This window comes from Somniosus microcephalus, chromosome 13 (assembly GCF_052327205.1).
Source record: "Somniosus microcephalus isolate GS21.2 chromosome 13, FLI_Smic_1.0, whole genome shotgun sequence".
NCBI lineage: Eukaryota > Metazoa > Chordata > Chondrichthyes > Squaliformes > Somniosidae > Somniosus > Somniosus microcephalus.
Genome location: NC_140999.1, coordinates 11,810,993 through 11,827,231, shown reverse-complemented (window position 1 = coordinate 11,827,231; position 16,239 = coordinate 11,810,993). Strand labels below are relative to the sequence as shown.

Below are 16,239 nucleotides of genomic sequence, written 5' to 3'. Positions count from 1 at the left end.
CCAGAGGAATTCAGGGATGTGGGGCAAAGGCAGGTATATGGAGTTCGGTCGCAGATCAGCCATGATCTCATTGAATGGCGGAACAGGCTCGAGGGGCTGAATGGCCTCCTCCTGTCCCTATATTCCTATGTTCCCCACTTCCCTAGCCCAGGTGTGCTGAGGTCATTAGTGGTTCCCCCAACTGCTGTTGTGGTTGGGACCAGTGAACTCAGAGTCTGGGAACCAGAGCTGGGACTTTCATGGCTTGATTTGTCTCCATTCCATACTTGGCCATACGCTTATCAATTCTTCATTGATCTAAATTTTAACCATTTTGTGCTTTTATTTTCAAAGGTTAAGGAGAAGTGTTTGGAACTGGGTGCACAGAAAGTTTATTCAGTTCCTGCGGACATGGCAATTCCAAAGAATGCAGACCTGGTCGTGCAGTTTGCCCTGGATAAGCTGGGTAAATGTTTCACTCTTCAATCAGGGGGGCGGTGGGGGGGGCGGGGGGGGGGAAGCAGAGGAGGAGAATTAATTTTTTTACGCAGCGAGTTGTTATGATCTGGAGTGCACTGCCTGAAACGGTGGTGGAGGCAGATTCAATAGTAACTTGCAAAGGGAATTGGAGAAATACTTGAAAAGTTAAAAAAAAATTGCAGGACATATGGGGAAAGAGCAGGGGAAGAGTGGGACTAATTGGATAGAAACATAGAAGATAGGAGCAGGAGTAGGCCATTCGGCCCCTCGAGCCTGCTCCGCCATTCAATGAGATCATGGCTGATCATCCAAATTCAGTACCCTGTCCCTGCCTTCTCCCCATATCCCTTGATCCCCTTAGCCTTAAGAAATATATCTAACTCCTTCTTGAATATATTTAATGAATTGACCTCAACTGTCTTCTGTGGTAGAGAATTCCACAGGTTCACCACTCTCTGGGTGAAGAAATTCCTCCTCATCTCAATCCTAAATGGCATACCCCTTATCTTTAGACTTTGACCCCTGGTTCTGGACTCCCCCGCCATCAGGAACATCCTTCCTGCATCTAGTCTGTCTAGTCCTGTTAGAATTTTATAAGTTTCAATGAGATCCCCTCTCATTCTTCTAAACTCTAGCGAGTATAAGCCCAATCGACCCAATCTCTCTTCATACGTCATTCCTGCCATCCCAGGTATCAGTCTGGTGAATCTTCGCTGCACTCCCTCCATGGCAAGAACATCCTTCCTCAGGTAAGGCAACCAAAACTGCACACAATACTCAAGTGTGGTCTCACCAAGGCCCTGTAGAACTGCAGCAAGACATCCTTGCTCCTGTACTCGAAACCTCTCGCTATGAAGGCCAGCATACCATTTGCTCTGTCAAAGAGCCGGCATAGGCACGATGGGCCGAATGGCTTCCTTCTGTGCTGTAAGATTCTATGATTCAATGGGGGAGAAATTCAGTAATTATCGCCTCTGACTGCTTCTATCGCCCCTGGAGGTGATTGGAGCGCTAAATCAGGCGCTACACACCTCTCTTAAGGCGCTAACGCCGAGGAGCGAGGCACTACCTCAGAGCGTTGGTGAAGCTCATGTGATGTCAGTCAGCAATGGAACACAGACACAGTGGCGCCAGCCAGTTCTTAAAGGGGAGGGTCGATCTTGCTCTCCATCCACATCCTGCTCATTGCAGCCTTGAATCTCGGCCTGGAGAGACCTGTACATCAAATCTGCTGGAAAGAAAAATGGAGAAGCCCAGGGAAAGAGCTCAGAGTGCAGCCCCCACAGTCTCTTCTAAATCGATACAAGGAAGGTCAAATCAAAATGAACCTGCAAAGTGCTGCTCAGTACCTGAAACTCCTTCACACAGCGTTGAATCTCTCCAGAAGTCTCTCTCTCTCTCTCTCTCTCAAAATGCGTGGTGCAAAAATGTCACCAACAAAAAAAGGCAGGAAGCGGCTGCCTTTAAATAGCGCTCCCCCAATCCCTTCCCGACTGCAAAACGCTCCCCTCAACCTGTCGTTGCTAGTGGCAGGCAGTAAGGCAGGGGGCGCCACTCAATATCCGGTCCCGGGCGCTACCGGGGCGTTGCACGCTCGACTGACGTCACGAACTGCAGGTGCAGGAGATCGTGGCGGTAGTGTTTAGCATCGCCGCAAAATGTCTGGTCAATTTCACGAGTGGCGCAAACATCGTTGCGCCCGGGTGCTAGTTGCTTTGCGCCCCATTAGCGCCCTCTTAGGGCACTAACGGGAGGCGCAAAACAGCCAAATTTCTCCCCCTATGTGTATAAATTCCTTACACTGCCGGTAAAACATTTCTTGATATCATTGGCTATTTTAAAACAAAGATGTAGTATTGTCACTAGGATTTTCAGTACAGTGCAATAGAATGGTTACAGCACAGAAGGAGGCCATTCGGCCTGTCGAGCCCGTGCCGGCTCTCTGCAAGAGCACTTCAGCTAGTCCCGCTCTCCCGCCCTTTCCCCATAGCCCTGCAATTTTTTTTCCTTCAGGTACTTATCCAATTCCCTTTTGAAAGCCACGATTGAATCTGCCTCCACCACCCTCTCAGGCAGTGTATTCCAGAGCCTAACCACTCACTGCGTAAAAAAGTTTTTCCTCATGTCGCCTTTGGTTCTTTTGCCAATCACCTTAAATCTGTGATGGGTGTGCAAACTGTAAAATCGCACCCAGGGCTACAGTTATTATCTGAGAGTAGAATTTATTATCAGCTCGAGTCACAGTGGAAGATGTTGCGATGAGTTTTGAATTCAGCAAGGGTGGAGGAAGCGTGTGTAAATGTATTTGGAGTTTCGGAGGAAATGGTTCAATGGAGCAATGCCCACAGCAGAATGGGCTGTGTTGTTTTACTCATTCTATGTTTCTCCCAGGTTCTTTGGGCTATTTAGTTTTGAATCACATTGGATATGATCCTTTCCAGATGTGGAGTGGAGATGCTGAACACACCAGTTGGCTGATGCAAGTAAGCTTTTGGTTCGGTTAAAAATAACTTTTTTATTTCTGTAAATGTGCTTTGGCTGAAATGCAAAAAGCAAAACTGTGCACGTTTGAGCAGAGCACATATACGGCACCTGGTAGACCAGAGCTCCCCTCTAACCTTCTTCTCAAGGGCCACAATCCCAAGCAAGGCCTTGCTTGAGTACCGGTTTCAGGACACCTGCGCCGTGATGGGACCTGGTCCTATCGCTTTCATACAGCCTTTGTCCTATGGACTCTGAGGTGGCCCGACCTTCTAACATGATTCCCTTACCTTTGGTCACTGAACAGGCAGAAAAGGAGATGGAAGTGCGTTGCAGTGCACCTCTGACACTATCCTAGAGTTGGATAAGTCATGAATGGAGACTTGGTGCAGCAGGTTTTTCAAGGGCCACCGGTAAAAAGTTGGACCTCAAGTGTCTTCAGAGCAATATTATCGGTACCACTGTGATTGACAAAGGCTTCCTTATGATATGTAGGGAGTTTTGAAGGTAAATTGGGTGGTACAGAGCAAGAAAGAACTTGCATCTATGCAGCGCCTTTCATGAACTCAGGATGTCCCAAAGTGCTCTGCAGCCAATGAAGTACTTTTGAAGTGTGGTCACTGTTGTAATGTAGGAAAGACAGCAGCCAATCTGAGGGGAGATATTGTGATGAATTTTGAATTCAGCACAGGGAGGGTGCGGGGTAGACAGCAAGGTCCCACAAACAGCAATAAGTTAATGACCAGATAATCTGTTTGTAAGGTGTTGGTTGAGGGACAAATATTGGCCAGGACCTCCCCCCACCCCACCTCTCTTCTTCGATTAGTGTCACGGGATCTTTTACGTCCACCTGAGAGGGCAGTCGGGGCCTCGGTTTAACGTCTCATCCGAAAGACGGCACCTCAGTACTGCACTGTGGGGTGTCAACCTGGGTCACGTGCCCAGGTCCCTGGAGTGGGACAAGAACCCACAGCCTTCTGACTCTAAAAGGCAAGAATGCTGCCCACTGAGCCACAGCTGACACCATTCCTCATTATTCTGCACTATGGGTTTCACAAGAAAAATAATGTGCATATTACTTTTTGAAGAGCTATGTGCCACCTAAACATTGGCCCAGAAATTCGGGTCGGAGGCTTCCCGCGGGTGCAAGCCCCCGACCTGCACTTACCTTGCGCGCCGGCCGTTGAGCTGTGGGCCCGCGTGGGATTCCGATCCTGGGCCTCCTCCAACTGCTGGCGCGCAGTGCTTGCGTATCCTAGGGGCGCAGTTAGTTCGATGCGTCCCCTGGGATCACGTGGGCCATGGAGAGCCAATGGTAGCAGGGAATACTTCATTCATAAGTTTGACAGGAAGAGCTGTCAAAACTATAAATACCTGTACTATAAGCCCCAAAACATCACATTTTTAAAATAACTATAAATTACATGAAATAACTATTTTAAACAATAATTTAAATTTTTGAAAAAATTAATTACATTTTCTAACGGGGCTAAAAATAAACTTACCTTTCTTTAAAGTATTTAAAAATAATAAACCTGTGGAAAAAATGTTTTAACTTTAATTAATTCACCACTTACCTTGTTAAAAGCAGGCCTTGCGCCTGCTTTTTACATGTGTAGCTCCTGGAGACTTACCCTCCCGGAGAAACCTTCAAAAAAAACGGAAGTTCCAGGCGAACGCGCTGCCTCTCTGGCGTACGCGTTCGACCTCTGAACCCCTTCCTTTAAAGGAACGGAAGTTCTGGTTTCCCGTGTATGCGCCGTGCATGCACGAAACTGGCACTTCCGTTGGGCCTACGGGTGAGTACCCCGTGCGTACTCACCCGTGGAGACCCGAATTTCTGGGCCATTATCAACGAGTTAAAGACACAAGTTTTTTTTGCAGCGTCTCACTGACTGCGCAGGAATTTGTGTTTTCTGCCCTGTATTGTAGGAATTTTTCTTTGAATGAATTATTCTTTCTTAATCATTTCAGGTGAACTTCCTGAGCTTTGTCCAGCTGACAGCTGCGGCACTTCCCACTTTAATCAAAAGCAACGGATCCATTGTTGTCGTCTCCTCCCTTTGCGGTAAGATTTTTTGGGCTGGAATTCTGTTCTCGTCGCTGCCTGCATTGCTTTTTCCCTCCCAGGGCTGACTCCCTCTTCACCTGAAGTTCTCTCGCTTGTACTGGCCTCCAGTTCCTGACGGAGAGTTGAATGAGGTCAGTAAGGGCTCGGGTTTGATCCCCCAGTCTATGCTAAGTTGGCTAATCTCACCCAAAGTGAAGGGCTACAATTAACCTCACTGCCCATGTACTAGGGAGTGTAAGAACAAAATGAAAGACTTGCATTTATATAGCACCTTTCATGACCACAGGACGTCACAAAGCGTTTCCCACATTACGAGTGACTACACTCCAAAAGTACTTAATTGGCTGTAAAGTGCTTTGAAACGTCCGGTGGTCGTGAAAGGCACTATATAAATGCAAGTCTTTCTTTCTTTCTTTACAGCCAATGAAGTACTTTTTTTTTGAAGTATAGTCACTGTTACAATGTCGCAAACGTGGCAGCCAATTTGCGCACAGCAAGCTCCCACAAACAGCAATGTGATAATGACCAGATAATCTGTTTTAGTGATGTTGATTGAGGGATAAATATTGGCCCGGGACACCGGGGATAACTCCCCTTGCTCTTCTTCGAAATAGTGGCCGTGGGATCTTTTACATCCATGTGAGAGAGCGGACAGGGCCTCGGTTTAACGGCTCATCCGAAAGATGGCACCTCCGACAGTCCAGCACTCCCTCAGTACTGCACTGGTGGGTCAGCCCAGATCTTTATGCTCAAGTCCCAGCCATCTGACTCAGAGGCGAGCGTGCAGCTGAGCCACTGGCTGACACTCTGAGAAACGCACCGGCTGAGACACAATTGACCAGGGTTCTCACTCCTGATCGCTGTTGGTGTTTGCTGCTGGAAAGTGCCTGTGAGTGGATATTTGGCAAGGATCAAGCTGAACTGTGTTGCCCCCCACTCGCCCACCCCCCCCCCCCACCCTCATCCCATGGCCAAATAACTAGGCAATACACCATCTAGGTTCACACGTAAAGAATGGCCACTTGGCTGGAGGGCAACCAGAACCATGGGAGACTGAAAATCGGAACATGTAACCAACTTACCACTTTTTTTTCCCAACAGGCAAGGTTTCCATCCTTCACGCAGCTTACATAGAAACATAGAAACATAGAAGATAGGAGCAGGAGTAGGCCATTCGGCCCCTCAAGCCTGCTCCAGCATTCAATGCGATCATGGCTGATCGTCCAAATTCAGTACCCTGTCCCTGCTTTCTCCCCATACCCCTTGATCCCTTTAGCCTTAAGAAATATATTCAATTCCTTCTTGAATATATTTAATGTATTGGCCTCTACTGCCTTCTGTGGTAGAGAATTCCACAGGTTCACCACTCTCTGGGTGAAGAAATTCCTCCTCATTTCTGTCCTAAATGGCTTACCCCTTATCCTTGGACTGTGACCCCTGGTTCTGGACTCCCCCGCCATCGGGAACATCCTTCCTGCATCTAGTCTGTCCAGTCCTGTCAGAATTTTATAAGTTTCAATGAGATCCCCTCTCATTCTTCTAAACTCCAGCGAGTACAAGCCCAATCGTCCCAATCTCTCCTCATACGTCATTCTTGCCATCCCAGGTATCAGCCTGGTGAATCTTCGCTGAACTCCTTCCATGGCAAGAACATCCTTCCTCAGATAAGGCGACCAAAACTGCACACAATACTCAAGATGTGGTCGCACCAAGGCCCTGTACAACTGCAGCAAGACATCCTTGTTCCTGTACTCAAACCCTCTCGCTATGAAGGCCAACATACCATTTGCCTTCTTAACCGCCTGCTGCACCTGCATGCTTACTTTCAGCGACTGGTGCACAAGGACACCCAGGTCTCGTTGCACTTCCCCTTTTCCCGATCTATTGCCATTCAGATAATAATCTGCCTTCCTGTTTTTGCCACCAAAGTGGATAACCTCACATTTATCCACGTTATATTGCATCTGCCATGCTTCTGCCCAATCACCCAACCTGTCCAAATCATACTGGAGTTTCTCAGCATCCTCCTCACAGCACACACGCCCACCCAGCTTCATACTCAGCTTCAAAGTTTGCTTTGGATGGGTTCTTCAGCTCTCTGCGCCATGAACTCACAATGCAGGGGAGGGACGTATCAGTCGCACTCTGCATCCTCGGAGTGATTGACACCCAATCAACCAGGGAGAAATTGAAGTAAGTTTGTTGTATGTAAACAGGCACACAAAGCAAGCTTGCCCAATTCGGTGCAGAATGTATTACAAATTACAAAGCATTTACAGCACAGAAACAGGCCATTCGGCCCAACAGGTCCGTGCCGGTGTTTATGCTCCACACGAGCCTCCTCCCACCCCTCTTCATCTAACCCCATCAGCATGTCCTTCTATTCCTTTCTCCCTCATGTTTATCTATCTTCCCTTTGAATGCATCTCTGCTCGTCGCCTCAACCACTCCCTGTGGTAGCGAGTTCCACATTCTCACCACTCTCTGGGTAAAGAAGTTTCTCCTGAATTCCCCATTGGATTTATTAGTGACTCTCTTATATCGATGGCCCCTAGTTCTGGTCTCACCCACAAGCGGAAACACCTTCTCTACGTCTACCCTATCGAACCCTTTCATCACCTTGAAGACCCCTCAGCCTTCTCTCTTCTAGAGCCCCAGCTCTTTGTGCTCAACCGTCCCTGATAAGTATAACCTCTCAGTTCTGGTATCATTCCAGTAAATATTTTTTGCACCTTCTGCAGTGCCCCTATATCCTTTTTAGAATGTGGAGACCGGAACTGTTCACACGTGGCATTGAACTGCAAATTACAAATACATACTGTTACTGTCATTTCTGGGTATTAGTCCGTCTAATCCTAATTTTGAACTTTACCTTTTAGGAGTGGTAATTATTGGGTTAAACCCAAAAGTCAGAAGCCCTTCCTACATTATTAGACCCCCTGCAGCATTGCCTACAGGTAGTCCATGACCTGGAGTTCAGTTTCAATGTGTCGATGACTTTCCCATCACTGCGATATATCAACGTTACTGAGGCAATGTATTATCTGGGGGGGGGGGGTGTGTATGGGGTGAGCGCTAAAGGCGCCGTTTCCACATGGTAAACACCCACACCCAGAAAGGGCAGTTTTACTAGCAGTTGGACCTGATGACTCACCTGTCTCTCACTAATGGCTCCAAGTTGCCTTGATTGGCGTGCTAAACCTAGAGAGAGTAAACTAGGAGCAGTGGTCGAACGCTTGGTGAATGCTAGATCTCTGGAAACTGATTGGCCCCCATTGTCGAAGCTGAGCTGACAGATGGCAATGTTAGCAACACATACGTACATATGGAAATGACAGACCAGCTGGTCCATCAAGCCTGCCCCACACGCTTGATGGCTGGACCATCGTGACGAGATACTTCCCACCCTACAGCCACGTAATCTCCGAGAAGAGGCAAATAAAAAACCCCAGAGAAAAACACAAGGCCAATAAGGGAAAAAATGCTCTGGAGAATTCCTCTCTGCCACCTCAGGTGACTGAAACCAGTCCAGGGGATCACACGGACCAAGTGGTGTCTGTAAAACCACTTTCCTTCTACTGTACATGAATGGCATGAAGTAAAAATATTACACATGTTACTGATATTGACAGGGTAGATGCTGAGAGGTTGTTTCCCACTGGCTGGAATGTCTAGAACTAGGGGGCAGAGTCTCAGGATAAGGGGTCGGCCATTTAAGACTGAGATGAGGAGAAAGTTCTTCACTCAGAGGGTGGTGAATCTTTGGAATTCTCTGCCCCAGAGGGCTGTGAATGCTGAGTCGTTGAGTATATTCAAGGCTGAGATCGATAGATTTTTGGACTCTAGGTGAATCGAGGGATATGGGGATCGGGCGGGAAAGTGGAGTTGAGGTCGATGATCAGCCACGATCTTATTGAATGGCGGAGCAGGTTCGAGGGGCCGTACGGCCAACTCCTGCTCCTATTTCTTATGTTCTTATCAAAGGAGACCGACCCTCGCAGTAAATTGGGCAAAGGTAGAGCTTCCAGGTGACACCTCACTGCCAGGAGTGCAGGTCACAGGTGGAGTCACTCAACACTATAGTCCAACTCATAATCCCCTTCAACAAAGTTTAGCACCTAATATGAGTGCCTGGGGTTGGTGTGACCCGATAGTGTGCAGAGTAAGGGGAACGCAGGCAAGAAAGGAAACGAGGATCCGCAGAAACTGATCCTATCCAACAGGTACAATGTACTTGCTACCTGTGAGGATAAAGATAAAGACTGTCGGAAGGAAAGCCAGAATGCGAACCTTTGCCCTTTGGAGCAGGAGGCTGTCCAAAGGGGGGAGGAGGAGGAGGAGGAAGCGTAATGTGGTAGTTGTTGGGGATTCTATAATTAGGGGGACAGATAGCATCCTTTGTAAGCAAGATCGAGAGTTCCACATGGTATGTTGCCTACCTGGTGCCAGGGTGAGGGACATCACAAACCGGCTTGAAAGGATATTGGAGAGGGAGGAGGAGGATCCAGTCATTGTGGTCCATGTTGGGACCCACAACATAGGGAAGAGTCGGCAAGAGGTCCTGTTTGGGGAGTACCAGGAACTAGGAGCTAAATTAAAGAACAGGACCTCAAGGGTTATAATCTCTGGATTATTACCTGAACCATGTGCAAATTGGCATAGGGATAAGCTGGTTAAGGAAGTGAACATGTGGCTGAAGGAGTGGTGTGGGAAAGAGGGGTTCCATTTCATGGGGCACGGGCATCAGTATTGGGACAGGAAGGAACTGTACCATTGGGACGGGCTCCACCTGAACCAGTCTGGGACCAGGGTCCTAGCGCAAAGGATAAATAGGGCGGTCATCGGGACTTTAAACTAGTAAATGGCGGGGGGGGGGGGGGGTGCTCAGGTGGAAATTGTAGTAAAAATAGTAGTTCAAAAACAAACGAATGGAAAAAGAGTAGAGTAGCAGTCAAAACTAAAAGATGTAAAGTGATTAAACCAGGAGAGAGAAATAAAAAATATATGAGTGAAGTATTAAAGCTGAAGGACAGGTTAGGGTGTGTGGCCCAAATTAGCTTTCTTTTATACAAACACACAGGGGGCTAAATTTGGTTGATTTGCACCTCCCGTTAGCACCCTAAGAGGGCGCTAATGGGGTGCAAATCAACTAACGCTTGGGCGTGGCACTAACGTCTCCCGCGAAATTCAGCATGAGGTTAGCAGCGGCGCGAACCATTAGCGCCGCCGGCGATGACGTCATCGCCATGCGCAGCGCCCCGCTCGCGCCCCGGCTGTAATATTGGGTGGCGCCCCCCCCCCCCCCAACGTACCTCTATGTCCGACGGGGTCAGGGGGGGCCTACCTGCAGCCGGGGCGGCGCTAATTAAAGGAGGAGGTGGCTGGCGGCCATTTTTGTTGCTGGCCACCTGCCAGCACCTGCCCCCGTTGCTGTCCCTGGCCCCCGTGAAGCCCCCGCGCGGGATGCCAGCTGCTCTCCGTGAGCCCGGCACTCCTCTTGAGACCCGGGCTCGTTTGCCAGCGCTCCCAATCCCTAGTGGCCCAGCTGGGCGCCGGGACGTGCTTCGCCAAGCCCCTCTCCTTTAAGAATGGGAGGAAGGCCTGCAGTACTTTGCGGCACGTAGCACCACGGTTTTGGCTCACAGCGCCCCAAGAGGGATGCTGTGCTACCTGGGAAAATCGGCTGCGGGGGCGCTAACTTTTTCGGGGCGCTACCGAATTTTTACCCCACAGAGTATAAGGAATAAATTGAATGAATGGCAGGCTCGAATTCAAATTGGAGGGTATGACATGGTAGCCATTACTGAGACATGGCTGCAAGATGGTCAAGACTGGGAACTAAATATACCAGGCTATAAGGTCTACAGGAAAGATAGGGAAAATGGCAGAGGGGGAGGAATAGCCTTAGTGATTAAGGATGAAATCACTTCAATGATAAGAGAGGATATAAAGAGAGGTAAGCAGGCAGTGGAGACTTTATAGGTAGAATTAAGAAATAGGAAAGGATTTAAGACTGTAGTGGGAGTTGTGTTTAGACCCCCTGGTAGCAGCTGTGAAGTGCTAGATTGTATAAATGCAGAGATTAGACAAGCGTGTAGTAAAGGCAGTATGGGTTTAATGGGGGATTTTAACTTTCATATAGATTGGGATAACCAGACGAGCACCTGTCAGAAAGGTAATGAATTTCTTGAGTGTGTCCGGGATAGTTTTCTACAACAATATGTCCCAGAGGCAACAAGGGGGCAAGTCAATTAGATTTAGCAATGAGTAAAGAGCCAGATTTAGTTAACAGCCTAACTGTGCGTGAACATTTATCCAATAGCGATCATAACATGACTGAGTTCAATGTAGAGTTTGAAAGGGAGAAACGCGAAATAGCTACTAAGATTCTAGATTTGGGTGAGGTCGACTTCAATGGGATGAGGCAGAGACTAGTCCACAGTTAACTGGGCAAACCTGTTAATGGGTAAAACGACAGAAGATCAGTGGGAGATGTTCAAAAAAAGAATTTAACGTGATACAGAACAATTTTATACCCCTGAGAGGCAAGAGATCTACTTGCTGAAAAAAAAAAACAGCCATGGACAACTAAAAAGGTAAGGGCCAGCAATCAAAACTAGTCCAGGAGACCACATTGTCCACGACTTATATTACTTGGCACCTAACCTTTGGTATGATGAGATCTCTGCCCCAGCTAGGAAATGGTCCGGCTCTCTTTCGAAGGTATGCAACTAACCAGCACTCACCGCACTAGCCAGCATTCTTCCATAGGATCACTAAGCCCTGGGAAAAGAAGATCTGCCTGACCTTCAACCTAGCCCGACCCTTACGTAGCTTATAAGCGTGGCCCTGGACCTCCCCAAGCTATCTAATTGAAATAATTTGTCAATAAGAAAATAATCTAGTCCCTTCATTATTTAAAAGACCATTTTACATAGGTGAACAATACAGCAAGAGAACCTGGTGCAGAGTGCCTTAATGTTACTAAATATTTGCTTGCATAATAATTTTGATATCTTCATTTTTGCATTGATTATGTTCTTCTACACGTCCATTTAGAGCCAGGGGTATTGCAACAATGATGCCTTATCCAGCCTCTGAATCCGCATTGGCCATTATCAAAGGTGGAGCCACGAGAGCGCAAGAAATCTATTACCCGTGGTGGACAACTATAGTTGTGAGTGTCCGGGACTGGTTTCCTGCAATGAAGGACAAGGTGATTCGCAGTTACTTTCAGCAAAGAGGCAAAGAAGTCGGGGACTAATCTTGTAGCTGTTGTGTGTTTCTGGGGAGGTGCAAAGCCTACTACGTAGAAATGGATACAAGTTACAACACGGAAAGAGGCCATTTGCCCCAACCAGCCCATGTCGGCATTTACACTCCATGTGAGCAAATAGTTCGAATCACATTTTCAATAGTTCGAATCACATTTCCAATAGTTCGAATCACATTTCCAATAGTTCGAATCATATTTTCAATAGTTCGAATCACATTTTCAATAGTTCACATTTTCAATAGTTCGAATCACATTTTCAATAGTTCAAATCACATTTTCAATAGTTCACATTTTCAATAGTTCGAATCACATTTTCAATAGTTCACATTTTCAGTAGTTCGAATCACATTTTCAATAGTTTGAATCACATTTTCAATAGTTCACATTTTCAATAGTTCAAAAAACATTTTCAATAGTTCACATTTTTAATAGTTCGAATCACATTTTCAATAGTTCGAATCACATTTTCAATAGTTCACATTTTCAATAGTTTGAATCACATTTTCAATAGTTCACATTTTCAATAGTTCGAATCACATTTTCAATAGTTCGAATCACATTTTCAATAGTTTGAATCACATTTTCAATAGTTCGAATCACATTTTCAATAGTTCGAATCACATTTTCAATAGTTTGAATCACATTTTCAATAGTTCACATTTTCAATAGTTCAAATCACATTTTCAATAGTTTGAATCACATTTTCAATAGTTTGAATCACATTTTCAATAGTTCGAATCACATTTTCAATAGTTCACATTTTCAATAGTTTGAATCACATTTTCAATAGTTCACATTTTCAATAGTTTGAATCACATTTTCAATAGTTCACATTTTCAGTAGTTCGAATCACATTTTCAATAGTTCGAATCACATTTTCAATAGTTCACATTTTCAATAGTTCGAATCACATTTTCAATAGTTCACATTTTCAATAGTTCGAATCACATTTTCAATAGTCCACATTTTCAATAGTTTGAATCACATTTTCAATAGTTCACATTTTCAATAATTCGAATCACATTTTCAATAGTTCGAATCACATTTTCAATAGTTCACATTTTCAATAGTTCGAATTACATTTTCAATAGTTTGAATCACATTTTCAATAGTTTACATTTTCAATAGTTCGAATCACATTTTCAATAGTTCACATTTTCAATAGTTCGAATCACATTTTCAATAGTTCACATTTTCAATAGTTCGAATCACATTTTCAATAGTTCACATTTTCAATAGTTCGAATCACATTTTCAATAATTCGAATAACTTTTCCAATATTTGTCCCTAAACCAACCCAATTTAATAAAAAAATTACCCGCTCATTTATCTCATTGCTGTTTGTGGGAGCTTGCTGTGCGCAGATTGGCTGCTGCATTTCTCTACATTCTTCTTCTTAGGCAGTCCCTCAGAACCGAGGATGACTTGCTTCCACATTAAAAATGAGTTCTCAGGTGGCTGATGAGTCCAATGCAGGACCTACAGTCTCTGTCACAGGTGGGGCAGACGGTGGTTGAAGGGGCGGGTGGGTGGGGTGCTTGGGTTGACGTGCGCTCCTTGCGCTGCCTGCGCTTGGCTTCCGCTTGCTCCCGGCGAAGAGACTCGAGCTGGTCGGCGCCTTCCCGGATGCTTCTCCTCCACTTTGTGCGGTCTTGGGCCAGGGATTCCCAGGTGTCGGTGGGGATGTTGCACTTTTTCAAGGAGGCTTTGAGGGTGTCCTTGAAGCATTTCCTCTGCCCACCTGGGGCTCTCTTGCCGTGCCGGAGCTCCGAGTAGAGCGCTTGTTTTGGGAGTTTCATATCGGGCATGCGAACAATGTGACCCGTCCATCGGAGCTGATCGAGCGTGGTCAAAGTTTCAATGCTGGGGATGTTGGCCTGAGCAAGAACACTGACGTTGGTGCGCCTATCCTGCCAATGGATTTGCAGGATCTTGTGGAGGCAGCGTTGGTGGTACCTCTCCAGTGCTTTGAGATGCCTGCTGTGCATGGTCCATGTCTCTGAGGCACACAGCAGGGCGGGTATCACTGCTGCTCTGTAGACCAGGAGCTTAGTGCCGGGTTTGAGGTCCTGGTCTTCAAACACTCTCTTCCGCAGGCGACCGAAGGCTGCACTGGCACACTGAAGGCGGTGTTGGACTTCGTCATCGACATCTGCCCTTGTTGACAGTAGGCTCCCGAGGTATGGAAAGTGGTCCACGTTGTCCAAGGCCTTGTCGTGGATTTTGATAATCGGGGGGCAGTACTGTGTGGTGGGGGCAGGTTGATAGAGGACCTTTGTCTTACAGATGTTTAGTGTAAGGCCCATGCTCTCGTACGCTTCGGTGAATGTGTTAACGATGGTATCTCCGAGTGAGCGCAGACGCAAGCGTTGCCTGCATACTGTAATTCGACGACAGAGGATGGGACGACCTTGGATCTGGACTGGAGGTGACGGAGGTTGAACAGTTTCCTGTTTGTTCTGTAAATTAGCTCCACTCCAGTGGGGAGCTTACTGAGGGTGAGATGGAGCATTACAGCAAAGAAGATCGAGAAGAGCGTTGGTGCGATGACACAGCCTTGCTTGACCCCGGTCCGTACGTGAATTGGGTCTGTGGTGGAACCGTTGGTCAGGATCACGGCTTGCATGTCGTCATGAAGCAGGTGGAGGATGGTGACAAACTTTTGAGGGCAACTGAATTTGAGGAGGACACTCCATAATCCCTCACGGTTGACAGTGTCGAAGGCCTTTGAGAGGTCAAAGAAGGCCATGTACAGCGGTTGGTGCTGTTCCCTGCATTTCTCTTGTAATTGGCGCGAGGTGAAGAGCATGTCCATTGTGCCCCTTAGTGGGCGGAATCCGCATTGCGACTCTGGGAGGAGCTCTTCAGCAACTGGGAGAAGGCGATTGAGGCGATTTCAACAGTGACTACACTTCAAAAAGTACTTAATTTGCTGTGGAAGCACTTTGGAACGTCCCAAGAGTGTGTAAGGTGCTATATAAATGCATGTCTGTTCTTCCTATGTGGGAAGTTTCCTCTCCGCTGGATATAACAAACGGCCGGCTCAGATAGACCTTGATGTCGTGCTCAAAATAAACAGTTCAAGACTTGTGAACAAGGGGAGAGATTAGGAGAATTTATTTTTTAATGGTTGTTAGGACGTCCCACCAGAGTCTGAAGCAGAATCCAAATTAGTCCTTGAAAGGGAAGTGGGGAAATATCTGAAAAAGAAATATGCTTTAAGGGAGTACGGAGCCAGGGCTGGGGGAATGGGGCTAAGTGGGTGAGTCAGTCTTCAGGAGAGCACGGTACATGTGCGCGGGGCCGATTGTTGTGTTGAAAACATTGTACAAAATAAATTTTTACTTCTGATCTCTTTTGGCTACTGTTTACTGCACCCATCAGCCTCTGAGGGGGTGGGAAGTGGGGCGAATTCCAAGTTATCTTGCACTTCATGCTCCTGACAGTCTCCTGTGGTGCCACTCTGTGCTCACTTTAGATGCACTTGCTGTGCAGACTGTTAAAACACTGCAGGCAGCAAAAGGATGGGAGAAGACAAAAGGACTCCTGAATGTCAACTTGGTTTGAAGTACCAGTTGTAATGATGGATTAATGCCAGGGTCAGGCAGCAAATGAAGCTAAAGTTGGTCATTATTATTCATATAGGCCTTTCAACGGGATTAAAAGTGTGATCTCACCAAAAAACATCATCACTGACTTCTAGTTTATCACCGCTTACTATTCCTGGTTATTATCCAGCCTCATGGCTTTTGGGAACCTGGATTCTTTCTTCCCTACTTTCTCCTTATCCTGCCCAATAAACTTATCCCCTGTTTTATGCAAAATTAATTGATTCTATTCTATAATAAATCTCATTAACTAAATAAATATTCATTTAAAATTAAAATGTACCTGGCACCAATGTTCCCTCTTATTTTTTTTTCGATGCGCGGGCCCTTTAAATGGCTGCGCG

At 46.5% G+C, this 16,239-nt stretch overlaps 1 protein-coding gene across 1 annotated transcript; it reads left to right on the top strand.

Annotated features, from left to right (window-relative positions):
* Nucleotides 1-375: 375 nt before the first annotated feature.
* On the top strand, nt 376-12,395 carry hsd11b1la (hydroxysteroid (11-beta) dehydrogenase 1-like a). Its single transcript, XM_086004511.1, has 5 exons — nt 376-445; nt 2,851-2,942; nt 4,915-5,033; nt 7,046-7,204; nt 12,071-12,395. The coding sequence occupies exons 1-5, from the start codon at nt 391-393 to the stop codon at nt 12,273-12,275; spliced, it is 630 nt and encodes a 209-aa protein (XP_085860637.1). The 5' UTR covers nt 376-390; the 3' UTR covers nt 12,276-12,395.
* Nucleotides 12,396-16,239: the final 3,844 nt, after the last annotated feature.